The sequence below is a fragment of the Oncorhynchus mykiss genome, chromosome 24, assembly GCF_057628025.1.
Source record: "Oncorhynchus mykiss isolate SJ-2025 chromosome 24, ASM5762802v1, whole genome shotgun sequence".
In the NCBI taxonomy this organism is placed as follows: Eukaryota; Metazoa; Chordata; class Actinopteri; order Salmoniformes; family Salmonidae; genus Oncorhynchus; species Oncorhynchus mykiss.
This window is the reverse complement of record NC_143045.1, coordinates 11795476-11823141: the sequence shown is the minus strand read 5'-3', so window position 1 is coordinate 11823141 and position 27666 is coordinate 11795476. Positions and strand designations below refer to the sequence as shown.

The following is a 27666-nucleotide window of genomic DNA, read 5'->3' as shown; positions in this document are numbered from 1 at the left end:
TGTGCAGATCCTTACGTCAGGAGGTGGATTGACTAAAACAAAGGTCACGTGTGCAAAACAACTGCTACCAGTCAGACAAACGTAATCGTTACTGTTGAACTGTAACCACACAGGCATGAGTTTGAATGTCATCGAAGGTAGGCCTACTTAGCTTGTGTCACAGAAAAAGGTGTGAACCCTCTGACTGCAAGGTAAGATTGTCTGGGGATTTTGTAATTTTTTTTAGTAGTATAAATCAGTAAAATGTGCCATTAACCTAACTTAATTTGTTTAAATAAAATAACTAATTCTCACCCTTCACATTATAAGGGGAGAGTAATGTAAAACAGAGAACATGTTTATTGATAAAAATACATCTCTACATTGCAACATCACAAAGGAGACAATGGAGATAAGTTTTGAAACAATACATGCATTAAAAAACTGTGTCTTTAAGTTGTAAAAATCGACCAATCAATCATTCAATCAACCAACTGTGTCCAAATACCTCACCTCGGGGAGCGAAATGGATCAGTCTCCCTCACACACACACACACACACACACACACACAGCCCTGAATGGTACTGAGCTCTATTATTAGCCTGAGTCAGTCGCTAAACACCGCCTCCTCAGCTGGGTCTGGGAGGAAAAATATTCATTACGTAACAATAAGAGATCGGTCTCTGGCTCTACTTCCTGAATACCAGTGGCTAGGCCTGCGACAGCCGACCAGCCCGGAAGCCTCACTCTCTCTCTATTTGTGTGTTCAGGCAGAGCTCACCCTCTTTCGTTTATCCCTTGCAACACATTCCCACCACCCCACCCCTCTTCTTTGTGGGTCAGTGATGCAGCAGGAGTGACGCAGCAGTGTCAGGGCCTCATCGGCCTCCAGACGGGCAACGTCTCAGGAGAGGACTGGAGACAGAATCTGTGTGCCCAGGCTGGGCCCAGACACACACCGGCAGCCAGCCACCAGTTAACAGAGGAGAAGGTTGAAGGTAAATTCCATGACTAGACCCAGAGAGAGCGGGTCTGGAGCTGGCTAGCTAGAGCTCTCCTTCCCACACACACACACACACACACACACACTCCACAGAGGGACTGCTCACTTCCATAGCGACAGCGAACGGGCATGTAGGACCATCCGGGAGGAAAAATGTTGGTCGGCTACTGAGCAAGTGTGAGTTGGATGTGCCAGCGCAACAGTAATGAGGATCAGTGTTTATGTACTGTTACCCTGCCGATCAATGTTCCTCTAGTCTAGGCCCCAGCTGGGCTCGGTTTCCCTGACGATCAATGTTCCTCTAGTCTAGGCCCCAGCAAGTGGCTACAGACTGACTGAGGCAGTAAAGGCATGCCTTTTGTTGTGGTTTTGAAAATATCCCAGCTGTAATGCATTTAATGGATGGGTGTGCCAAACAAATCGAGGATGTCAGAATAAAGGAAAACATCTACACAATTTCTATTAAAACTAGATGAAATGTGAAAAGTAAAACGGTAAAGTCACGTCAAACATTGTTGATATGTGATCTGTCTGACAGGGAAGAATCTCCAAGCAATTATTCAAGAGTGAAAGAAGAATTCGTCACAGAAAATGGCAACAATGAATCAGCAGGTTAGATCCTTTTTATTTCTCCAACTTCCACAAATAATACATCTGTGTTCATAGCAATATAATTTGTCCAAATGATTTGTTCAAATTTCAACTGCTCTTTCTGTACTCTTAGTTTGCAAAACATTTGAAGTACTAAAATAATGTGGGATAGGGGTTGTGGTGGGCAAGACAAACGGTAGGTACTGCAGACACTTCATTTGCAGTTCTCAAAACTGTAAAGAACAAAGAGCATGGAGGGTAAAGGAGAGCTAGGCTTATTTGTTTTGGGATGTCGTGTTCGTCTGCAGTGTACCAGTGGAAATCGATTTGTGCAGGCAAGACTACGAATACAGGAAAAGGGTGAGGAAGCAGGCAAGACCATTAACCATACATAGCAGGCATGGAGGAAGAGAACGGAAAGACACCAGAGGGAAAAAACTGAGATAAATAGAAATTGCAATATGGAGACCTGATAGTGGCCACCCAACATGGCAAATCATATTTCCTCTGGTTTTACGAGGCTCGCTCCCAGGCCCTGTAAGGTTTGCAACCTTTAATGTTCCATAACACCATGCTTTTAAGGTAGCACTGTTTTCTTAGACGGTTGCCATAGCAACAATGTCATGCCAAAGTGTAGCGGCTTACAGAAGTGTGAGGCCTGGCGTGGTGCCAGGCTAGTGAACTGCTTCCCCAGGCCAACGCAAGCAGACAGGGGCCTTGATTGCACTCAGGTAACGACAACAATCAAGCCGGGTAGGCCTGCACCAGAAATAGCTGGCAGACGGCTGAGCAGACAGAGAAAGCACAGAAGGGGACAGAGGCATGGGGATGATAAACTGAACTAACACTGGTAGGATGTGCACAGCGAATGTCTCCCATTTGTTTCATGAGGCCAGTCTGTTCTGACACCTAAGTCAAATATAAAATGTGCATGGTTTTCACATTCGGGTGCACAAGCTGTATCCCTAAGCCCAGAAAGAAAGTGGAGACACGTTATGCAAATTCAAAAACACTTGTGATAAAACCTCGGTTTTCATACGTATAAAACGGCTGTCTGCGTCTACAGCAGCTGGTGGGGATAGCAGTGCCCTGCCTGCCTGGTTTAGCCCCTCCCCCCTGCACTCTGCAGTGCTGAGGCATCCCTCTGTGTTCCCATCCATCAGCAGCCTCTACAAAGACGAACCCACTGTCCTCCTCTCCTCCAGCTCTCTCCTCAGTCCTTTTTTCTAACTTTGAAAGTGCACAGATGCAGGCGAGATAAATAAGCTATATGTAGTCGCCGATATCTCATTGATCATGCTGCTATATACAAACAAGAGCATAGCAGGCTAATTGTGTTCATGAGGCAACGCACTGCAATGTACACAGACGTGCTGACAAAGAGCGAGAGAGTGTTTGAGTGTACACGGTAGCACAAAGAGAAAGCGCCTGTGTGCATAGGCATGAGACAGATGGCGAGTGTGATGTGACGTGTTTGAAAGTGAGCTACAGATCCAGCTTCCCTGTAAGATACAGTATGAATGGTGTCGGTGTGGAGGTCGAGCAGAAATGTGATTGTGGGTGCGCTTTGTAGTATGGTTGAAGTTGTATCGCTGTAACCGAGCTAGCAGGCGTGCAGCCTAGGCGTTTTCTCTGATCTGTGCAGCACGGCGTAGGGGTGTGTGATGTAGCACTGAGCCGCTCTGTCTTACCGTCCTCAGCCATGCTTAATAAAGTTGCCGTTTCCTGCTTGGCGACTGCAGAGTAGATGCCGCTGGACTCAAGTTGCCCGGGCAGCAGAGAGGCAGCAGACAGACCCATAGTCCAATCTAGCTATTTTTAAACGTTAATGTGGGAATCCTGTGGTCAATGGTCTGAGAGCTGGGGCAAGCCAGGACAGGACTGGGTGGAAGAGGAGAGAGCGGCGTACTCGACCAGGACCTAGGGAGAGGCAAAGGACGTGGACGTTGGCGCTGGAGTGAGCAGCGTAGAAAGAGAGAGGGAGGGAGTGAGAGAGGGAGAGGCAAGAAAGACAACAGCGAAAGCTCTGCCTCTAACGGCACCACTGGGCAGCGACAAGTCTAGAAAAAAAGTGTATACTTTCGCCTTCCTTTCAAAGTTTTACAAAAATTCTTCTGTACAGTAGAGGGGACACTGTGTAATGTTTTTGGTTCGTCTTCTGTGTCATTTTCTCTGATTCGCAAAGGTATGTTCTGCACGTTTCCACCGAATCTACAACTGCTTTTTAACAGAAATACACATATTGCACGGGGTGGCTTGAGTGTGGGTTCTGCTATGACATTTTCGCTCTTTGTTTGACTAGACAGCTTGCATTCGAGACTGTTTTTTTCTCGCCTTGTGGTTCACAGCAATTAGGGGATTTACATTTTTCAGGTTTTGAAATGCACATCGAATGATATTCTAAGGCACAGTGAACTAGGGTGTGGCAAAGAGACATCCTTTGACTAATTCAACATTTCCGCTCAATATGTGAACAGAGTAAACCCCATCAAGATGAGAGAATTGGTCATATCAGCCCTTATTGAAAATAATCAACTGAAACCGGCAGACATGCAGGCAATTTCCAGATGAAAATGCATGGAAAGCGGCACAAACCAGGGGAAATTAGCATCAAGGCTGAAGCACATCGCTTGCCGTAAGCGGAAGAGAGAGAAAGTCCTTCGCACTGCTGCATTTCTGCTGCAGACTCTCACACACACCGACCGACACATATCCAGAGTGGAAACAAAGGGCGGAAAGACTCCATTGCAGTGGCGTTGGAGCATGAGAGATCTGCAGTGCTGGGGCTCGCAGACAGGCAGGGCTCTCTGTGAGGAAGGACCAAACCAAATCCCCAGACAGCTAATGCAGTCGCCCGCCTGCCCCGCCATCCATCTGAATCTGAATCCTAATATGCGCTGCGCCACAGCATGTTGCCGTGACAACAGAGGCCTGTCAGACGGGGAGGCAGGAGGCTGTTTCCCAGCGATACAGCGAGGCTTCTCTTCTCTCGGTCTGCTGCCAGCCATATTGTAATCATGGCACCTAGAGAAAACATTAGAATAATCTTAATAAAATACAGATTTTTGCTATCTTTTTTTTTCAAACAAGGATGCGTGATCACTTTAATAAGTTAAGTTACAAAAAAACCTACATATTTTTATGTTTCAATACAGACATGTTAAGTCAAATTAAAGTGTTTATGGCCTGGGGCTGAATGTATGGTTTATCGCTGTGCAATCATGTAAACCTAACCTCTGTCGTTAGGTTATTCATTCTTCCCTGCCTCTTCTGAGTAATATGTAGCACGTAATGCTTAGGACAGTCAGTTGAAACAGACCTGAAAATGAGAACAGTTTCAATGATATTAAAACACACGTAGGTGTAATGTAGGTGAACAAGCAACTGGGTGCAATAGGAATGCCTCTCAGGAAGTATTCAACCGAGGGTATATGGAAAGTGATCTTTTTGTTAAGAAGAAGGGGTCTCATCTCAACATCATGGTCTAATGGCAATCTGGAGCAGGGACAAACGGTACCCCATAAACGGGCAGCCATTTTAACCTACCCCAACCTACACCAACAACGAGGATAAAAAAGAAAATAGAAAATGGCCACCCTGCCATGGAAAATTACAGTAACAGCATTTTGTAGCGCAGCGCATATGTATAACCGGTCGTACTATATGCATAACAACAATGCCACAATTGCAGAGCCGACCTATACCATCAGATAGCCTTGTTCTCTCTGTAAGCAAAGCTGTGATGCTGTCCGAAGCACCTCTGCCGGACATCAGGGTTACATCTTTGATGTCTGACAGGGAAAGAAGACATTTTGCATTAGGAAGTATGTTGTGACGCTGATCTTAAAATAAAGAAGTGTCCAGAGACCTCTTTGGATAGAAGTCAGGGACAAAAATCACAGGATGCTCATAAAAATAGAACAATATAGCCTAGGCATCAGCAGCATATAGGCAGAATCATGTTAATAAGTCATGCAAACAGAAAGTAAAAAAATAAAAAAGAATGCTGATACCAGTAGGCTACATGTAGGCTAACTGCAGAAGCTATTTGCCTTTGCGTGTAACCTAAGCATCATCCTGTGCGAGAGTCTGACAGAGGTGTTGCGTTGCCTCAGACCAGTTCACACAGTGACATAGGCACACCCCTGGGAGAAACACACAGGAAGTGATGTGCTCTTTACATTTTCTCTTAGGTTAGACAGAAAGAGAAGAGACATGAAAATCCCATTGACCCACATGCAACAGCATCGGAAGACTCAGCATATTATTGCCATTACACACAAACATAAAACAACCCCCTGGGCACAGGTGTCAATTCAACATCTATTCCACATTTGGTTCAATGTAAGTTCATTGAAATGACGTGGAAGCCACGTGGAAGCAACGAGCGTGTGCCCAGTGGGAATGCTCTACAGATGTCTATAGATGCATATAGTGAAACAGATGGCGTTTTGTGTAAGCTGCAAGTGCGAGCCGTGACTGGATTAGCAACTGAATTCTGCTCTAAAAAGAGCTAAATCGTCTCAGTGGGAGTCAACATGGTGGTCGTTCCTCTACAGTGGCTCTATAGCCCAGTGCAGCTGCCCCGTCACGATTATAAAGTGTTGGTTAAGTATCCCTGTATTAGCTCTGACTAAGCTGTGTGTGGGTCAAAACATTCCTCCAGTGCTTAAGAATAATTAACTAATGCTAGGGGCAGAAAGGACGAATGTGTCAGGGGAGACAATCTCCCCCATCTCATATACTGCCATCAACCTGAACCCAGTGTGCTTCTCAGTATGAAATATGCTGATGTACCTGCCAGCCAGTAAGGGCGATGACTCTGGCATGGCTGGTCACCTGGAACGGCATTAAACGACTGACTGAAGTAGATAGAACGAGTCCACATCCTGGCTGAATCACAACATGTTTGCCCTCACTGTAGTTTCCACTCCACCAGCTGTATCACTGGGTGGAAGTCATTTTGCTTCAGGCACTTCACCAGTGCATGCTTAGTCAGGGTTTATTAAGCCTCCAGACTGTAGTCATTCTGCATTAAGTAGCCTAATGTGCCTCATCAGCTTGGTCAACAACAAAAGTCTCCAGGAAGCAATAAGTCTTCAGGAATAGGTTACAAATAGATATATCACAATCGAGGCAATTATTCAAAATGTAAAATAGAATAGTGTCTGTAAGCAAGGAGTTGAATTTAATTGGTTTTCAAACAATGATGTGCTCTTATTTCCAGGTGTATTTCCAGGCGTTTTTTGGGGGGGCTTTCAAAATAGAATCATTATAAATTCTTCATGTACAATGGTTATTCAAAGCACTGAACATTTTCTAAGGGTAATGTCAAGAGGACATCTTTGTGCCGTTGTAACTTTTTACAGAAGTATTACATTGGTATATTCTCATGAGAACTAGATATTGTTCTGGTTAATCTATTTGAATAGGCTTGTGGCAAGTAACATATGGCCTACAGTTCTTCAAGGTATGGCATGCCAGCATCATCTCCTTAAATGTTGCTGCCATCTAGTGTGACAAAGTAAGAACAGCTGGATTGCTTTCCTATAAAACTGACACACATTCCACTTGATTTCCATACGGCCATCACTGCCAAATCCAGCCCATGCCCAATCAAAGTAACTTAAATCCTATTCCTTAGACTATCTCTGTATGGAAGGAATTGTTACTGTTTGCACAACTCTAGCCTAAATTATTTGAAATACCAGAGAATCAAAACGCAGAATAAATAACACAATTTTCAATTCCACATAGGAAAATGTATGCACCCCTTTCATGTTTTTTTCTTTTAACATTCCAGAAAGTCATTTCATATTTTTTACATTTAGCAGACACTCTTATCCAGAGAGACTTACAGTATTACTGTAAGTGCATACTTGTCGCTCGTGGGAGTCGAGCCCACAACCCTGACGTTGCAAGCGCCATCCTCTACCAACTGGACTCAGTTGGTACAAATGTAATGAATGTTTTCATATTGTGAATATAAGCAACGTGCATAAGCAATTGGCTATCAATGTTTTGAAGCCAATTAGAATGCCTGTTTCCTTTATGTCTTCTCTGCAGATGACGGTGGCGTCTCCCTGCACCCAGGGCCTGGTGGACAGCTCCCATCCCCAGGCGCTCCTCAGCAGGCTCAACGAGCAGCGCTCCCAGGGCCTCTTCTGTGATGTCACCATTGTGGTGGAGGATGTAAAGTTCCGGGCCCACCGGAACATCCTGGCTGCCTGCAGCGGATACTTCCGCAGCGCCTTCACCTCCCCTGAGGTGTGGACTTCCAGCCAGGTGCTGGAGCTCATGGACCTGAGGTCTGAGGTGTTTGCCAGCATCCTCAACCTCATCTACTGTTCCAAGGTGACATCATCACCTAGCACAGAGGACACTAGATGCATGATGGCAGCTGGAAAAAGACTGGGGATTCCCTTCTTAGAGAAACTTGTGGAACAAGACAGGAAGGACTCAGGTGGGCCAAAGATCCAGACCTCAACCAACCCTGTTAAGACCACAGGCCGTAGTAAGGCCCGTGGGCCCCGTAAAGCGAAGGAGAAGAACTCCAGGCCAGATCAGCCAGACAGTGCAAGAGGCCCGCGGATCACCAATGCTTTCTCTATCACTGAGGTGGGTCCCGGGAATAACCTCTTCACCCCACTAGACCTGCACAGTGGGAAGAAGCAGTCACCTGACCTTGGACAGACCCCAGCGGGCTGCCCTGCCCCCTTCCCCCTCGCGGTGGACAATGAGCCCATGCAGGCGCTGTCGGAGCACTCCTACGCAGTCATCAGCCAGGGACCCAGGGCAACTGAGTACAGGGCTGGCAACCAGGAGGACAACAAGAAGGGCACCAAACCCACACAGTCCCAATCAAGGCAACTGACCAACAGGAATAGTGTCCCACTCAAAAAGCGACACAGACTACGAGCCGCTTTGAATAAAAGCACACCTCCAACACTGGCTGTAGCACTTGAACCTGTGCATCCTACTGGAAGCAGCCCGGCATTAATTAAGCCCACTGTACAACCTGTGGGAACGTCACCCCCATCATTATACCCGCAGACAGATGTGCATACAAGCAGGGCCAATGAGCTGCCTCTAGCCATGGATAATGGCTACAGGGAACTGGACCCACCTCCACTTTCACCCCACACAGAAGATAGCATATCAATCTATGGCTGTGAGCACTGTCCAGAGATATTCACCAATAAAGCACTTCTCACAGTACACACAGAAATGCACAAAAAAAGGTTTGTCAGTCATTTGTTTTGCAAGTTTTGTCACAGGAAGTTCATGCATTTGAAGCGGTTGCGGAACCACGAGACGGTGTGCCCGAAAGCACAGAGGGGCTCGCCTGAACACGAGCCCCAAGGCAAAGAGGACGGAGCAGACCATTATTCAGACAGCATGCCAAGCATGGACAATACAGTAACTAATGTCCAGTTATCTCTTCCTGAACTCCCTGACCCTTTCCCTCCAACCAGCCTCCAAATGAACCCCACCTCAAAAACACTGCAGGCTGTAGATAGGTTAGTGAAACCTAGTGGAGGCCAGAGGGTCTATAACTGCAGTGTGTGTAAACGGGCATATGTGACCGTCTCCAGCCTGAAGCGCCACGAGAATGTGCACTCCTGGCAGAGGGCGTACCCCTGTCACTACTGCAATAAAGTGTTTGCCCTAGCCGAGTATCGCACCAAACACGAGATCTGGCACACAGGTGAGCGTCGCTACCAGTGCATCTTCTGCTTAGAGACCTTCATGACCTACTACATCCTAAAGAACCATCAGAAGGCCTTCCACGGAATCCATCCCAGATTGTCTGTGAATAAGAAGTCAGCAAATGGTGGATTTAAGGGCAGCGTTTACCCCGTCAAACTCTACAGGCTTCTGCCTATGAAGTTTAGAAAGAGACGGTACAAGACTTACAGTCAGACCTATTCAGAGGAGCTGGAGGGCAGCGAGCAGGCCCCACTGGGATGCAGCTCTCCCATCCTTCCATTTGAAGATGTAGGCGCTATGGGTAAGCAAGATGCTGCTTTATTCTCAATGCCTGTGACATTCATGGCCACTCCAAAAGTGGTAGCATCAGTAATGCCACGCATCAGTTTTGATCAGCCCTGTCACCAAGATGTAGACCAAGATGCAGACCAAGATGCAGGCACAGGAAAACAGGCCTCTCACTCCAAACATAATGTGCCTCCATATGGCTATACAACCCCCTTGGCCATAATGCAGGCAGGTGGGGAGTCCCCTGCACTGGACTATGGAGATGGTGCCGCATTCCAAGGGTTTAAGAACCCGGAGGGCAACAGTCATAATCTACCGTTCCTAAAAATCAACCCACCCAGCTCTCTGAACAGGCTATGTGAGCTCTCTGCTGCAGCACAGAAAATTGAAGCCATGACCAGTCAGCTTTTTCTGCCAGGGGCTGAGAGCCTGGTCACTAGCAAGACTGCAGGGGGGGAAACTGAAACATACATTGCCACGCCTGCGTGTCCAGGTCCCTCCGTGGATGGTCATGTTCTGCCACTCTGCCAGATCACAGTGAAAATTGGCAACGAGGCCATCATTCGCCGGAGGATCAAGGGCTCCAAGCTGTTCCCCAGGAAGAGAAAAATAAGCAGTGGGAGCCAGGTAGAGGAGAGGTGTCGGGACCAGGGCCGGCCTGCAGAGGGCAGCATGGAGAGCTCCAGCCTCCGCTTCAGGACAGAGGTCACTTCTGTCATTGAGCCAGAGCCATGCGATGACCACACTGACCGTGACACAGCTGACAAGCTCTGGCGTCCCTATTACTCTTACAAACCCAAGAAGAAGAGTAAGAAACTGAGATCCAAACACAGAAAAGAGAGACGTCGTCTACGCTATTCCATGACATCCTCAATAGTGCCCAGGGCCAGAAAAGACTACGTGGATAAAGGATGCAGAAGGGCTGAAGAGAGCATCTCCAGCGAGGGCACAGAGCTGAAACAACGTCTCAGAAACACCAGCCCAAAGACGACGTACACCTGTGACATCTGTGCAAGCACTTTCATAACGGCATCGGGTCTGAGAGCACATGTCATTGGCTGCCACCCAACTTTCTGTCGGACCTGCGCAAAGCAGTGTCCCCCCAGGGAAACCTCCAGTGCCAGCTGCGAGGCCACTGAGGACAGCAGGGATTACATATGCAAGAGCTGTATGGAAAATGGCTCCTGCTTTGACAACTGTGCTCGCAGCTCCAGCACAGAGAAGCGGTATCGCTGCTCCTTCTGCCCCCAGCGCTTCCTCTACCTCGCAACCAAGAAGAGCCATGAAAAAAAACACAAGGAGACAGCAGGAAAGGGGTACAGCAACGACAACTACCCCACAGTCCCAAAACGGCCAGCAACTTTGGACTTAGGCCTAAATCTGAAAAAGCTTGTCATCAAAACTGAGGAAGGGGAGGATCAATATAGCATCGACAAGGAGAGCAAAGTGCCAGCGGGATCACTAGGCAGGTTCTCAACAGAGAAGATAGAGCCTAAGCATGAGGAATGGGAGGACACGGGTGACTACATGTCAGTGGCGCCCAAAAAAGAACATCGATTTAGAATAAACAGTGATGGACACTATCAGAAAGAGAGAAACTCCAACATGAAAACTCCGATGTCACCCCCCTGCACTGACACCTTTTCTCTTTCCCCTTCAGAAAAGCAGGATAGAAAGTCTAAAAAGCGCTTTGAACACAAACGGCAACATCAGAAAAGCCTCACTTCCAAAAGGCAGAAGCAAGTAGACTTTATGGGTAGAGAGACACCCAGTCAAAAGGCCCCTCTGACCACACCAGGAGAAGACAGTCATTTTAGCTATGGGCAGTCTTCTTCTACACATCTGAAAAGAGATTCCGTCACTAGGGGAACCACTCGCTCCTCGCCCAAGTCAGAGAAGTGTACATACAGTGTAAAGAGGAGTCCTTTTAACAAAGATAATACTTATCATTCAGGAGGGAAATACTTTTAAGTGACTATATGCCTATGCAGTAAGTTGCAGACCAACAGTAAAATACATATGTCAATATGCTGTGCTTGATATAGGTTAGTTTGCCCAAAATAATGGACCCAAACTAAATCAAGCGCACCTCAAGTACTTTGAAAACATAATTGGATTATTATGTTTTTGACCCGGGTCTGGAAAACAGATATAATAAGTTGCCAATGAACAGCAGATATTGAATATGAGGACCTATGTCAATTGCATTTTCTTCATTCTTATAACACAAATCTTTTTAAAAAAGGGGATTTATTTTTGTACTTTTTTCTTTGCTTTTTGAGACTTTCATAATGATTGTGCGGTCCATATTCTATACATATGCTAACTGTGCATAGTTATTTGCACTTTATAGTAATTCACATTTTTGACTTTATAGGCTACCATTCATATAAATAGTCTGTCCACCAATGACAGCACCACATGCACCATCAAAATGAATGAGAATCCCCATGTGTGTCTTTCAAAATAATATACATGACGTGTTAAAGTTGACAGACTGACAAGTTGACAAACTGACAAGTTGACAAAATGCAGTTTGTGTGTCAGAGGGAATAACTCATGAATGAACAAGTAGATCATGACAAGAGGAGAGCACACATGCCTGTTTTGATATTCACGTGTCTTGGGTTATTTAGATAAATAAACAATCAACCTGTCTGGAATTGCCAAGAAGAGCTGTTATGCTACATTCTGGAATTAAGAGGACTAATTATTGCATGGCACACACACACCCTCCTGTTGTTGGATTAAATAAGTACACAGGATATGGAGCCAGATAGCTACCAAAAGGTTGAATGTACGTATCGTGACAAAAATCCAGACGTAAATCGTTCGGATCGTAAGAAAAGCCAAGCTGTGAAATTTCATCTGTGAACATACAAATACCATGTTAATTATGGACTAACATTTTAGGCTTCAACAAATCTTGTGTTGTAATTCTGACATACAATAATATCTTTCAGAGTTTTGGAAGTTTCATCTCACCAACAAAATGTTATTTTACACCCAACGGATTGTAAGAAGTGCTACACAAACAAGTATAACACAGTATAAAAAAAAAACGTAAGTCGGGGAAACAGGAAAGAGGTATCCTGCACGTTTTCAAGTTAAAAGTCTCCATTCTCTATTACTCCTCAGTTGAGTTCACATTTAGGTAGCTAATGTAATGGATCTGTTTGCCAGCGCAAGTCTAGATAGCACTAGCTGTATTACGCCTACAACAGTGAAGTTTCAGTCCGCTAGGTGTATCTCTACAGCATGGGCATATCTCTGGGTGACGTGGACGTCCCCATGCATACACCTTATCAACATATGACTAATACAATATTGCACCATGCAATTCTCTGGGCTCCATCTGCAATCATAACCAGTAGTATATACCAGGAGTAATGAAACACAGAATAATAGCTGTTTGGTGAGTCTATTAATTAATTATGATCACTGGAGTGGTGTTGTGAAATGTATTTCATCACTCAATCTTGCCAAAGCATATTCTGTAGGAAGGGTTTATAATTTGACATGATTTATATGAATTTGGTCTTTGACATATGGACTTTGAAATGAACAAGGGAGAGGTTAAACGTAGGCGGAGTCTGGCATAAGCTTATTCCCACACTTTACAATAACTCTGTTGCAGTGGTCTTAGATAGATAGTCTCCTTATAGGCTTTTCCCTCCATAACACTGCTGCCCAGTTGATCGCCATTGATCTCCATGCAGCACCACAGCATCATGCACCTTCAGAAAAGCACCCCTCAATCTCAGGAGATGCCCTTGTGGAGGCGTGAAGCCATAGTCATTATACCCTAATATAGGCCTATTTGCCTAGTAGCCAGAGCATATGTTAAATTCCAACATATTTGAACATTTAAGTCGTCCTTAATTCAGTCAGTATGTCATCCATTCAGTCATTTGTCTGAGTTCCAATAGGAACTAAATCAAAGAAAATAAAACAGTCTTATCCATTTGTTTATTGAAATCCATGTGTGTATTCAAAATGAACATAATTCTCCAAAAGTTCTTTAGCCTATCACTTTAATAATTCAATGCTTAATATATATATATTTTTTTAAATAGGCCTTCAACTTAAAGGCATTGCAATTTAGGCTGTAATTTTAGGTACTGGTGTCTTGTGGAATAATGAATTTTATAACTGTTTTTAATTATAGGCCTCCCTTTAAGAAGAGACCCTAACTCACAGGCCTCTAAATAAATGTTAAACAAAATAGTTGAAGAAGCACATGCAGTGGCTGATAGGGAAAACAGATCTGGGAATAAGAATGGGCTATTTGGCACGCCTTGGCTATTTCGCTCAGGACAGGTTATAGCGAAGACTTAATCAATATTTTGTTTTGTCTCATTTATTGATATGGATATAGCCTCTGCGTGATGGGACTGTGCAACGCAAATGGCTATAACAAGCCTACATAGAGTGGAATTCGCATAAGGCCTACAGTCTGTGCTCCCAAATAGTGGAAAAAGTGTGATTCATTAGGTTAAATGATCACCACAGTAGCTCCACGTGGCTATAAACATGTATTATGCAATTATAAGGCCATTAAATAACACAGCATGGCATATTTAGATAGCGGAATAGGCTTAGCCCAAATCATATTTACTTTCTATTTTGCAGCTCGGGTGGTTATTCTAGACAAGGCTCTTCTGTGTCTTTATGGTATCATTCTCACACAAGTCATTTGCTGAAGGCCCAAGCCTATACTACGCCATCTACTGGTATAACGTCGTTATCGAATGCCGTTCTAAACAAGCTTTAGACTTTTATTTTGGAAATGAAACCGGATGCTGCAAAGCAACTCTACATCTGGGCTAGAGTTGCTTGATTGACTAACTAACTTCAACTAGCTACGTTCGGTTCATGTCCTTTGCAGATGCCACATTCATGACAAAAGTTTGTACGTATAAAAAATATCTGTAACCGAGTAAAGGGAGACTTAAGGTAAGAATTGAACGTATAAATGTTAATTCATAGTCGTAGCAGAATTTGTACATTTACAGATCTAATTTAAGGGTTAAGTTTCATGTTTCACACATGGCTTTTCTTTTGATCCTAACAATTTACGTATGGATTTTCTTACGATCTTAATTATACATACATTCAACCTTTTGGCAGCTATCTGGCTCCATAACAGGAGGCCATAATTGGTAAGTCCTTGCACTGATGCAGAGTTTGCAGCTCTTACTTTCATAAGGCAATTAGAAATAAAAACAAATCTAAGCCATAAAATATTTTTACCGTTTTCTTTACTGAATGCTTCTTTTTACCTTTGTGTTAAATGTTTTACCTCTTACCTCTCTCTTTACTTCTCAGTTGTATTTCCTTTGGTAAATTAAGAGTGTGTAGACTTTGCAAAAGTGCAAATGCTTAGTAAATCTGACTGTCTGTTTACTCTGGTGCTCTGTTGGACAGTCACTTGGTGGCCTTGGGGTCAGCCAATCTGAGAAGTTAATTCCTTTCCCATCATCCCTCAACATTTTAGAGTCTGGCCCACATGACACAATATCCAGATGTTCCCCTCTCTCCATGCCCCTGGAGTTGGGACTGGCTCTGATCTGGTAACAGGTTTATTAGGTACTACGGTACTTTCCTTAATCCTCCACAACCCCCTTGTTACTCAATGCTACCAGCTTCTGGATAAACCTTAACGACTACTCTCTGCTCCTTCAATTAGTAAGTTGACTGTGTTAATGAAGATAAACCATTGAGGTGGCTGTGAGTCACAGGCCATGAGAGTTTGACTATTTACAACTAGCTACACAGTCTAAATAGTTATTGATGAATAACACATTTGACAATTCAAAGCATAGTCATCATGGCTGATACCCATAAGGAACACATGTATAACTATAACCAAATGCAAAGCAGGTTAGGTTTACACATTAAAACTTCTCTGGTTTATAGAAACGGCAAATTGAATCACACTGGTCTCCTCTCCTGACAAGCATCTGGTCATCTAATCTACTTCCTTCAATGAGGTAAGTGGTCACAGATAAAACATCCATATGGGTGATTCCTCACAAAACTAGAACAAAAAGATGATCAGATTTGAGGGATTTACACAAAATGTTGTCTATATAAGGTTCCTTTGGTGGAAGGATTGTTGACATACTTGACATTTGTATCTTAAAGCATAATTGAGAAATAATTCATTGAACCTGGAATGTGACATTTACCCAGGCCTCCTTTAAGACTCCATAATGTTTAATATGTGGGTGCTACAAAGCAGAAATTGCTGTCATATGAAACCGCTTGCTCTGTAATATAAAACAATTATTATTGAAATCAAAATACTAATATTACAGAGCAAGCGGTAAAGTTTCAAATTACAATTTTTTACTTTGTAGCACCTACAGATGAAACATTATGGAGCCTTAAAGGAGGCCTGGGTAAGGCCAAAATGTCACAAATGTTCCAACTTTAATTATTTCTCAATTATGCTTTGAAGTACAACTGAAGACAATAGACAACTTCTCTGATAGAAAACAGGCCTGTGGCATCAACATTAGTCCAAAAAATGTATTGTAGTGTCAAAATTGACTGCAAGGTGTAAATAGGATAATTTTGGTAATAAAGTCAGTCTTGTAAGTAAGTTTGTCATGACTTAATTAAGCGTAGGGTTTTGATTTCGACAATGCTCACTTGCCCACTAACACAGGATACACATTTGCCGGGATTGCACTCTATCCAATCCTACCGCAAAACTCACAGACAGTGAGAGACTTCCCAGCAGGACCACGGATCGGACATTGTTTACATTAAGACAACACGTTGCACATTTTTTTACTTGATAAATACAGCACCAAACACCTTAGCTAGGTGTAAAATTGCACGATTAAAACCTCCCAGACAAAAACTTTAGAATAAATTACAGACTTCTCGAGTTATCTTAGATTCATTCGGACTATTTTGAGGAAGTGATACTGGTTTTGTGGCTATGGTCTCATGGGGGACAAACATCAGCAACTACCACATCGAACCACACCTCCAAAAAAGACTGAAATCTAATTTTCCTTAATGAGCAAGAGATTAACACATGCGAAATCGGTGCATTCAGTCGCTCTAATAGCCTCTTAAATGTACAGTAACTACATGTAATCTAAGTAATGCCCGAAAGTAATTATTAATCATAAGAGGACCATAAATAATAACTAGTAATATGTCATAATCCAAGAAAGGTTCAAATCTCACCTTTCTGGTAATTTTTTTAATAAATTGCTCAGGTGTAGTCACATTTGAGGACACAAGTGCAAGTACACAGTACAATTATGAGGAAGATATGAAATATTTTATTTTACGTATATTTCCTATTCAACAAAACTGTATGAATAAAGCTTGAAATGACATGTGCTTTATAATCAAATGATAAAATCACTTACTATAATATATGTCACCTTCCTTATAACTGTAAAATACATATCTCTATGGTTAGAGAATGTGCATATTTTCTAAGGGTCAGTCTTGATCAAAACATTTGCCCCCAGCGCTGTGAACGTCAAACAGAGCTCTATTAATATCATATTACATTTGTCCATCTATGACAAACAGAAATAGACTTGTTTAAAATCTATGAATTATTTTAGATTAATCGCTATAAATCGATCTTTGAATGTGCTATTGTGATGAAACCCCTCTCTTCTGCTGCGTTATGATGTAAGGATTGCAGGTGTGCACTTTGTCAGTGGATCTGATGTAGGGTTCAGCCAGGAGTTGATGGACAGTCGGGAGAGCGAATTAAATGGTAGAAGGGACATCCCAGCTTCAAGTTGATTCAGATTTAACATCCTGTTACACAGGCAGACAAAATATACTACTGTGTCTGTGGAAACCAGGGCTATCGCTCAATACAAGCATTTTCAATATACCGTGTCCACAGATCGACTTATAAGCGAAAATGTGTGTTGGAACCAGTACCAGAACCACAGAGGTCCTCTAAACAGGGGACTTTACTTCTAAGAGAGATACAAATGTCAAATATATGTCAACAATCCTCCCTCCAAAAGGACGCTTCTATGGATTTTACATTTCGTGAAAATCCCTCAAATCATGGTATTTTTGTTCAAATTACATGAGGAATCACTCATATCGAAATAAGGTCAGGGTTAGGATTAAGGTTTTCAAATGGGCTTGCAATAAAGTGGGCACAAGGGTTCGGTTTTGAGGTCAAGATGGACTGGGGCTAAGGTTAGGGGTTATAAGGACATGGGTTACAGTTTTAAAAAATGGGTGAAGATAAGGCTGAGGCTATGGTTTTCTAAAGTTAGTATAAGGTTGGGTCTAGGGTGCTGTTCCTGTGGTGTAAAGAAGATTGGCACCCGGATAGACAGGCACAAGGCACCTTCATTTATGCTTGCCTTGGACAGGCAGATGTGCATACCTGTATTCCCTCTGTCCCTGTGAATGTCCTGAATAGTCTTGGATAAGCAATCCACCATCCAAACTGTGGCTACCTTGAAATAAGAAAGAGATGAGAGAAGTGAACATAGCCAGTTCCCTGTATTACTGAGAAAAAAGAAGAAAAAAAACTATACAAAACTATATCAGCAGCAGGCCTGAAAATTTGAAACTTTAAAATACCAAAATATCAGGAAATGCTCCTAGTGCAAGCATAGAAATTAAAATAGTCTGTGCAAGCTGTCTGTCTGAAGGTCAGGTACCAAAATATTAGCACCAGAGACAGGAGAGAAAGAGGAGCATCCTCTCATCTTTTATATATTTTTTGTAAATCCTGCACAGAGCTTCCGTTTGTTTTACCAACTGTGAGAGCCTGTGCAGTGAAGAATATTCACACAAGTCTCTCCAGTCTCGTCTAATGTCAGCATACGGCCAATAGCGCTCGTAGTGACGCTGCAGTAGGTTGGCCCTTCGCTTGCATTCATAAACGGATATGATAGCTAAGCGTTGAATGTACTACTGTAGCGACATATACACAGTCAAGTCGGACCATGGCGGAAGAAGACGACACGAGAATTCGGATTTTACAAAGCCTGCGGGGAAAGATATGTAAGTGCGAACAATGTCTTTATTGTATCAGCATTCTTCAATTGAGGGGGGCTTACAAAGTGAACGACGTGAGGAAAAAAGGGGCGCGGTACAATCAACACAGGCACTTCATGAAGATATGAGACATTGTTGTGAATGAATGTTGCCCGGGCCTCTATCAAACGTGTTTTATATTTGCAGAAAACACTGTCGCAATGTAGCTATTTATTTTAATCAGTTCCTCATCCGACGTCACCCTTAATAGAGCTAGGCCAGCTCCTGACAAAAGCATAGGCAAAGACGGGCTAGCTAGTATAGTCAGTGGCTAGCTCTCCATATACACGCATCAAAACACATCAACTGGCTAGATAAGTATTAGCTAAGTAGCTAAGCTAGCTGTCTATATTACTAGCAAACGTAAAGTGCTTTCAGTGAAACTGTGCCACTCCCTATACAGATAACTTGTTTCCATGTTTTGTATCCTACCTAGATAGCTATCGAATCAGAATGTGTAATTCATAGCTAGTTGACGTTAGTTACCTCGCGTCTCTGTTCTCATTTTGCGAAACGCTCGTGGCAGGAAGTTGTCTCCGTGTGTTGGTTAGCTGCTGAAGTTAATTGTGTTGAAATAGCTAACTAGTTTCGAAATTACACTATTCCAGATTAGTCATCACTTGATAAATAATTTTAGAATTTTAAACCATACTATTCTCCAGCAGGGTTAGCTAACTAGCTAATTGCTGGTTTATGTTGCTTTCATATTTCTAAGAAAAAAAACATGAATTTACCCAGAATTTTAAGAAATTACTTCGAGTGGAACTTAAACATTTTCAGGATATATTTGGTCACAAATATCCTTGTCCATTATTCTTTTAGCAGGAAAATAACATTAATTTCAATGGAATTAATAAAAGTTCCTTAGTAATTTCGTTGAGTTCTGTGCAAAAAGTCAATCATAAAGACAGATGGATTACTGAAATTACTTGTTTTACATGAATGTCGGATGCATGCATTTTTGTTGCAATTAAGAGACTTCTTGAGGTCCTAAACACAATTCCAAATGGTCATCCATCATTATCCTCTGTAAAGGATGTCATTTCATGACTTGCATCTGTGATTAACAGCTAGCCTATAGGCAGATATTTAAGTAACTTTTTCAAAGACCATTTGAAAAGAATTTGCTTGAGTTCCTAAACACGCACCTGGCTTTTATATGCAGGCAGTTTGTTAGTTTTGAATGAGCACAGTACCGCAACAGGATCTTTTGATGGAATGTTACTGGCACACATACAATACTGTCAGCTTTGTAAGGGTGGCTGTGAGAGAGAACAAGACCATTCACACTGTCCATCTACTGCAAAATGAGAACAACATAATTAGCATTGCGTACATAAACCTGTCTTGATTTCAGGAAGTCTAGTAAAGTATGAATTTTGCAAACATATGAGGTTATCTCAATGGTCTGATAGATGTGACTCCTCATTTTATCAGTTTTTTCACTTGGACAATTTAAAAAGGACTAATCGTAGTACCTGTATCATGAGAAGCCCTTGGTTATAGACTACTGTACCAGTACCACTACTCCCCCTCCCCCTCTCTCTGGCTCTGATGCTCACTTCTGCAGATGCTATCATGCATGTACAAACGAGCACACACATTGACATGCACACCAGCACAAAGTCATCATAGGTGTGCATATAAGCAAAGTAAATGAACGCATTATGCACTCGCGTGTGCACAGACAACGGCTGCAAAACAAATGAAAGTTTCACTACCATGCATTGATGAGCACCCAGGAAGCAAGATTTAAAAAATTGAGGAACTACCCTTGGTAAGAAACTGTTTGCCATCTTACGAAACCTTTCTTCTTCCTCTTGGGGTTTCTGTTTATGTCTTAAACTAAAAAGTGTCAATGGAAGTTGTAGTCTATTCAGTACAAACAGAGAAGTTTGTAGTAGTGTGGCGTTTGCTCTTTGACCTCTTGCCTCCATTTCCACGGCGACCAGTACTTTTTTGTTTTTTTGTGAGGATGGCGTTGAGGAGGTTAGCGAGGGCTTGAACTCCCCTGCATGTCGGGCTCACCGGGGCTTAGTGGTAGCTCAGGGCTCTGCTGTAGGTTTTCACAGCCCTTTTCTGGGATTAGACATATTAATAGCCTGTTAAAGAGCCTGATCCCTGACTCTGGCTTTTCCCCATTAAAGTCTGCTCACCCTTATATATCCCTCCCGACCTCTCGGACCAATTTAGACTGCTGTCAACCACTTCACACGGAATAATCTTGTGGTTTACAGCTTCACACATTGGACTCAGTGAAAGTTGTGAGAGACATGCTAATATTGTTTTGATTTAGTCATGTGTGAAACTATTTATTACTGTATGTCATAGTCTTTTTGGAATTGAATGAAAGTGCAGTGTTTATTGTAAATTCATGCAAACAGGAACCTGGTAGCGCTCTATAGAGCAGATGTAGACCCAGAGCTCTGTTATTTGTAGTGTGCAGTCCTTATGGTGCTGTAGTATATCCATTTTAGAGGGCATTTGCTGCTGTGCTGTTGATTCAGGTGCAAGCAGTTTACCTGGCTGGAGATTTCTGAGGTGTTTCACATCTGTGAATCAGCACTCCACTGTCAGAGCCAGGAGCATGCTGGGAGGAAGTTGATGTGCTGTGTCTTTGACCACATCTTACGTGATGCTCAACTCTCAATTTAGGCCACATCCACCCTGTGCGCCCCACACCTTGCCACCCCAGCCAGGCTTACTGTCACTCACACAATCCATTTTAGTCCACTCAGGGAGTCCTGAGTTCCATATCCTCATTTATCCAGGCTGAATACATAAATTCAATTACTAGGCCTCTACATGCCACATCATGAACTTGTCGAAATCAAAAAATACATCTTCAAAGAAGTCCTAACTGAACACACTTCAGTTGAAACATTAGGGTGTTTTTTATTATTTAAATCAGGGCTGTTCAATGTCAGTCCTGGAGAGACATAAAAACCACTTCTGGTTTTCATCCTCTCCTAATAAAGTACTATTTCAGACCTGGAACACCAGGTGAGTGCAATGAACTACCAGGTAGAAAAACAGACTCCAGAAGTGTTTAGGCCTTCCAGGACCGGAATTGAACAGCGCTGATTTTAAATGTTCACATTTAGTATTCTCAACCATATTAACAGCAGGTCGATAGAAATAGACATAATTGCCAAGGTGTCATAAGTCTGTTTTCCACATTAGCCCCACCTGCCTCTCTGACCCTCTCCTCCATATCCTGCAGGTGAAGGCAAGAACCTGGGTCCCTGTTCAGGGCCCAACCGACAGCGGGACCTCTGCACCTTCTGCACCATCAGCCTGGACCAGGAGGAGGTGTTCCGGACCAAGGTGTTTGACAAGAGCCTCAGGTAACAACCATTTAGTAGTATTATATAGCCTATGCCATTTAGCAGATTCTTTTATCCAAAGTAACACAGCCATGTGCATACATTTTACGTATGGGTCGCCCAGGGATCAAACCCACAACCCTGGCGTTGCTATGGCAATGCTCTACCAACTGGGCCACAATCTCCCTCCATCATCAGAGACTTGTCCCGAAGCCACTCGTGCGTTGTCTTGGCTGTGTGCTTAGGGACGTTGTCCTGTTGGAAGGTGAACCTTCACCCCAGTCTGAGGTCCTGAGTGCTCTGGAGCAGGTTTTCATCAAGAATCTCTCTGTACTTTGCTCCATTCATCTTTCCTTTGATCCTGACTAGTCTCCCAGTCCCTGCCTCTGAAAAACATCCCCACAGCATGATGGCCAGGTTTCCTCCAGATGTGACGCTTGGCATTCAGGCCAAAGAGTTCAATCTTGGTTTCATCAGACCAGAGAATGTTGTTTGTCATGGTCTGAGAGTCCTTTAGGTGCTTTTTGGCAGACTCCAAGCGGGCTCTCATGTGACTTTTACTGAGGAGTGGCTTCTGCTTGGCCACTCTACCATAAAGGCTTGATTGGTGAAGTGCTGCAGAGATGGTTGTTGTTCTGGAAGGTTCTCCCATCTCCACAGAGGACCTCTGGAGCTCTGTCAGAGTGACCATCGGGCTTTTGGTCACCTCCCTGACCAAGGCCCTTCTCCCTCGATTGCTCTGTTTGGACAGGCAGCCAGCTCAAGGAAGAGCCTTGGTGGTCCCAAACTTCTGCCATTTAAGAATGATGGAGGCCACTTTGTTCTTGGACCTTCAATGCCCCAGAAATGTTTTGGTACCCTTTTCCAGATCTGTGCCTCGACATAATCCTTTCTCGGAGCTCTACGAACAATTCCTTCGACCTCATTGCTTGGTTTTTGCTCTGACATGCACTGTCAACTGGGATCTTATATAGACTGGTGTATGTGTGTGCCTTACCAAATCATGTCCAATCAATTGAATTTACCACAGGTTGACTCCAATCAAGTTGTAGAAACATCTCAATGATGATGATCAATGAAAACAGGGTACACCGAGCTCAATTTTGAGTCTCATAGCAAATGGTCTGAATACTTATTTAAATAAGGTATTTCTGTTTTTTACATGTTAATACATTTGCAAATATTTCTAAAAACCTGTTTTTGTTTTGTCATTATGGGGTACTGTGTGTAGATTGATGAGGAAAACAATTAATTGAATCAATTTTAGAATAAGGCTGTAATGTAACAAAATGTGGAAAAAGTCAAAGGGTCTGAATACTTTCCAGCACACCCTGCAAGAACAGGGCAGTGAAGATGTTGCTCTTGTCATGTTAGCCTATGTTGCACTACTGTCATGGTTGCTGGCATGAGGTGATATCATTTGATGTGTAACATCCTCTTCCTGCAGGGCCCAGATCTTTTTGCATTGATCATTTTGTGTCATCATGCAGGCCAATAACAGTATCCTTTCCTTACCATCTCTCCTAATGTTGAAATGTTTTTCACAATCATGTAACACCATTGAAAACTTAACACTTTAGCTTATATGTTTTATTGTAACCTGGAGATGACCAGGACTGCCTCCCCAACTAGAGACACAGCTCGAGTCCAGGAAGAACAGAAGGACTGACTTGTTTGTGTGGGCGTAGTGTCAGTTGGGCAACTCCAGACGAGGACAATATTAGCAAGGCTAAGTCGTCTACGAAGAGAGCAGCCATATTTGATTTGAAATGAACTATGCTGCTTACAAGCTCCCCATTCAGAGAGATGTGTGGGGGAGATGGACACGGGTAGAACCTCGTTCATCTCACTGTAAATACACGGTGCTCGTCTTCTCTAGGTATTTCACAACGGATAGCTTTTTTTTTTTCCTCTACTGTTGCGAACCCGCCGTTCAAAGGGCTCCTTTTACTGTGTCTAAGGAAGTGTATCCTCCCACGCTCTCTCTCTCTCTCTCTCTCTCTCGATGCATGGCCTTTCATATGGCTTTAAGACTTGTAGAATCTCTCTCTCTGCAGAATCCCAAGGATGTTTCCTCCTGCACTGTCATGTTGCACAAAGTTGTCATGTGAAAACAATTGTAGTGTAGTGGCTATACCGGTACCACATTACTCTATATTTATGGGGATGTTAAAGGAAAATACCACTCAAACTATAGAAAACTTTTCAAAATACAGAAAGAGGCACTGTACAATGATACTATGACACTTTCTGCATTTTGGAACTTCTATATCTTGATTGCTGAAAAGCAAAACATTTGGGACTGTATCAAAAGTGAACTAATGAAGTAAATACCAAAATATTTTGAGTTTAATTTTTCTTTAAGGTTAGGATGTGTTCTGTTGAATCTAGGGTTTATCCATTATGCCGATTCTGTTGCAAAATGTTTCTTAAATGGAATTGAACTCAGCGAAATTGGGAGGGACCTACCTACCTGAATTTGTCCAATAGAAACTCGTTTTCTTTGAAAAACCCAACTGTTTGGACTAATGCTTACACCCGTGTTCTGTTTGAGAGGGAGGGAACGGGAGATCGAAAGAGGAGAGTGTGTGTGTGATCGAAAGAGGAGGTACTGTGTATGTGTGTGAGCCAGTGTGTGGAGGCTACAAGTGCGTAATTCCATGTGATTATGTGCACAAACTGGAGGATGCGTGGGTGTCTGCAGCCTGGAAGTGTTGCCAAACCCTCACTGTGGAAATGACAGGCAAAACATTTCACCAACCATGCAATACTGCATAGAGGGTAGCCTTACTTGAACACTGCTTTTATGAACATATCATAATGTTATTAGCACTGTTTGACTTTATTAAGATAATGGAACAAATGTCTGTCAGTTGTCCTGTTTTCATACTAGTCTGTCATACACCTACTAGCCACGCTTAAACCTGCTTAGCTTGTACTGTTTTGAGAAGGCTGCATAATGGTGCAGTTAACAGCCATTCTGGCTTCTCTTTACATAAAATAGGCCTCATACCAAGGTAACAATGCCGCATAATAACCATGTAACAGGCTAGTAACTATGCTGTTATGGTACATTACCATAAATGTATTGTCTTGGAAAATATATGTGGCAAGTATGTAACTGTCTGTTAGGCTCAGGGCTCTTGCTCAATTGTCTTAAAACATCTGTCCTCGCCTCCTTCGTTGTACGTATCTGAAAGAACTGACCAGGTGAAGCCAGCCTAGTGATGCACTTCCACCATATTGTTTTCACCTAGCAACTCTTTTCCCATCTGTGAAATTGATGGGGAGGAGAGAATAGATTTAAGCAGTTGAGATTGGGCTCAGGACTGATAGCGAGACCCAATCTAAAAAATTTAATCTAATTGGACAAGGTTAGGTTGCAACAGCTCCTTTTCAAAACATTCTCTCCTGTCGGCCCATGCCTTTTACTGAACACAAATGACCCCGGTCAGAGCTGGATGGTACAGCTGCTTGGCACCCTCTCCCTCTCGGCCTGCTCTTCCAAGCCACTTGTATGCTGGTCAGTCAGTCCTAGGAGACCTGGCCATCACAGCGCTAGGCTATATTTAGCACCTGTTTAATGATTGCTGATGGTGGGCGGTCTATGCATAAGGCCTTGGTTTGTGTTGTCATCGGTGTGTTTTCGTCTGTCCCTTCAAAAAGTAGCCTGGTCCCAGATCTGTTTGTCTTGCCAGCTCCTTGTCACAAGTTGTTTGGCAAAACTCCAAAAACAGTTCTAGGATCAGGCTAATCAGTCATAAACCTTTTCCAATCAAAAGCCAACAAAGTTTTCAGTAAATGTTCCCTTTCCGCAGAGGTCAGCCTGTTCTCTGAACGTAGCCTAAAGATGGCGTTTTGCTCTTCACTAAAACTACTTCCTGTGTGGTTGTTTTTCAGCCCTTTCTACGGCGAGGACTTCTACTTTGAGATCCCACGACCATTTCAGTGTTTGTCCTTCTACGTATTCGCCAAGGGTGTTTTTCAAAGGGACCTGCCTGTCGGTGAGTAGGAACTGACACACACTCATACACACACACACACACACACACACACACACACACACACAGCTACCCTATGCTTTCAGCTGGATGATTTCCAAGTATGTTGACTTCTGTCTGTCCATGTGTGTTTTCAGGGAAAGTGTCCATCCGGAAGGAGGAACTGTGTAAATTCAGTGGGAAGGAGCACTGGTTTGGCCTGCAGCCCGTGGACCCTAACTCTGAAGTCCAGGTGGGTGTCAGTCAGACAGTGTTCAGACATCTTTATATGTACCCAGTTGGTTTGGGGAGAAAAGCTCATCTTCTAGTCATTGTGCTACTTCTTGTATGCGATCATTCAGCCGCCATAGGGGTGTCCAATGCTATTGATTGTAGTTAGTCACCAGTCAGACATTTGGCTTGGTCCAACTGTCTGCAGCAGACACCACCTCCTCACATCCTGTTGTTGTATTCTCTCTATGCTGAGAGGCTTGGTAACTGGGCTGAGAGGCTTGGTAACTGGGCTGAGAGGCTTGGTAACTGGGCTGAGAGGCTTGGTAACTGGGCTGAGAGGCTTGGTAACTGGGCTGAGAGGCTTGGTAACTGGGCTGAGAGGCTTGGTAACTGGGCTGAGAGGCTTGGTAACTGGGCTGAGAGGCTTGGTAACCGGGCTGATTCACTGAGGCTCTAGCCCAATTCATTTATAAATCAGTTCTCACATCATCTCCTTCCCTTCATCTGCACTGATTACAAAAGACATGACTGGAGAAAACAATATGGTGGAAGCTCATTGGTTGGCTTTCACCTAGTCATTTCTTTCAGATTAGTGATGAGGAGAGAATGCACTTTTTAGAAAATTGAGAAAAAAAAATTCTGATGTCAGGACTTCTGGCTCAAAGTGGGGGGGGGGAAAAAAAATAGGACTTCTGCTCTCCAAGATGTATCCATTTGCTGGTCTTACTTCCGCTCTCCGAGGTGTATCCATTTGCTGGTCTTACACTCAAATTGACTTGATTTGATGCTCTCTTTAATCGTCTGCCCTGGCTGAAAAGCTACGGTTACATAATGGTGTCATTAACCTGGCGGTGAGTGTTTGTTTTTTTTTGTTCTTGAGTGATGAGAAGATTTTAGGACACTGAAATCTGTCGGAGAACTGGCTGAAATAACCCTGTGTCCTAATGCCACAGCATCCTGAACAGACCTAAGCCAGCAGACATGTTACCCAATCACTGTAGGCTGTGTAGGACAGTTCCATGTAACCCTATTTCACTCCAGTTGTAGCATTTCATGTCTAGCGGGTGCCCTAGTCTGGGCTATTCTGAGGAGTGTTTTTCTACAGTAACTCACTCTGAAGGATGACCAGGGCTGCCTCCCCAACAAGAGACACAGCTTGAGTCCAGGAAGAACGGAAGGACACTGAGCCGAGTTGGCTGTGTGTGTGTCTGTGGGCGTAGTGTCAGTTGGGCAACACCAGACGAGGACAATATTAGCAAGGCTAAATCCTCTACAAAGAGAGCAGCCATATTTGATTTGAAATGAACTATGCTGCTTACAAGCTCCCCATTCAGAGAGATGTGTGGGGGAGATGGACACGGGTAGACCCTAATGTTTCTGGTTCCAGTCTCGCTTTTCTCGCTGTAAACACGGTGCTCGTCTTCTCTAGGTATTTCACAACGCACAGCATTTAATTTTTTTTATTTACTGTTGCAAACCCGCCGTTCAAAGGGCTCCTTTTAC

General features: G+C 43.4%; 2 protein-coding genes and 1 long non-coding RNA gene across 6 annotated transcripts in view; 2 read left to right on the top strand and 1 right to left on the bottom strand.

The window, feature by feature from the left end:
• The first annotated feature begins 70 nt into the window (after positions 1–70).
• Positions 71–12242, top strand: LOC110503737 (zinc finger and BTB domain-containing protein 38). 2 transcript variants are annotated; one of them, XM_090218265.1, is made up of 4 exons: positions 71–191; positions 824–978; positions 1522–1595; positions 7641–12242. In XM_090218265.1, exons 3-4 carry the CDS (start codon positions 1575–1577, stop codon positions 11541–11543), a joined length of 3924 nt encoding a protein of 1307 aa, XP_090074391.1. In that variant the 5' UTR covers positions 71–191; positions 824–978; positions 1522–1574; the 3' UTR covers positions 11544–12242. The 2 variants fall into 2 exon arrangements, with proteins under 2 accessions (XP_090074391.1, XP_036817131.1); XM_036961236.2 differs by lacking the exon at positions 71–191 and having other exon boundaries at positions 648–978.
• Positions 1589–19194, bottom strand: LOC110503739 (uncharacterized). The gene is made up of 4 exons (XR_016491321.1): positions 19110–19194; positions 17965–18037; positions 4809–4893; positions 1589–4598 (listed from the first exon to the last, which is right to left on the bottom strand). It is a non-coding gene; the product is annotated as an uncharacterized LOC110503739 (long non-coding RNA).
• LOC110503738 (ras GTPase-activating protein 2) overlaps positions 14415–27666 on the top strand; it is a 47891-nt gene continuing 34639 nt past the window's right edge. For 2 of the 3 annotated variants that reach the window (XM_021582223.3, XM_021582224.3), the window contains exons 1-4: positions 18251–18590; positions 21847–21970; positions 25850–25953; positions 26088–26182. In XM_021582223.3, coding sequence (XP_021437898.2) covers positions 18533–18590; positions 21847–21970; positions 25850–25953; positions 26088–26182 — 381 coding nt within the window. In that variant the 5' untranslated portion in view covers positions 18251–18532. Of the gene's footprint in view, positions 14529–14702; positions 14735–15491; positions 15566–18250; positions 18591–21846; positions 21971–25849; positions 25954–26087; positions 26183–27666 lie in introns of those variants that run through there. The other variant, XM_090218266.1, reaches the window with a different exon arrangement.

Excerpts from the sequence above, each read along its gene's own strand:
- LOC110503737 (XM_090218265.1), top strand. The coding sequence starts at position 1,575 with ATGGCAACAATGAATCAGCAG. Across the intron at positions 1,596-7,640 it reads TGGCAACAATGAATCAGCAG|ATGACGGTGGCGTCTCCCTG; the intron begins GTTAGATCCTTT and ends TCTTCTCTGCAG.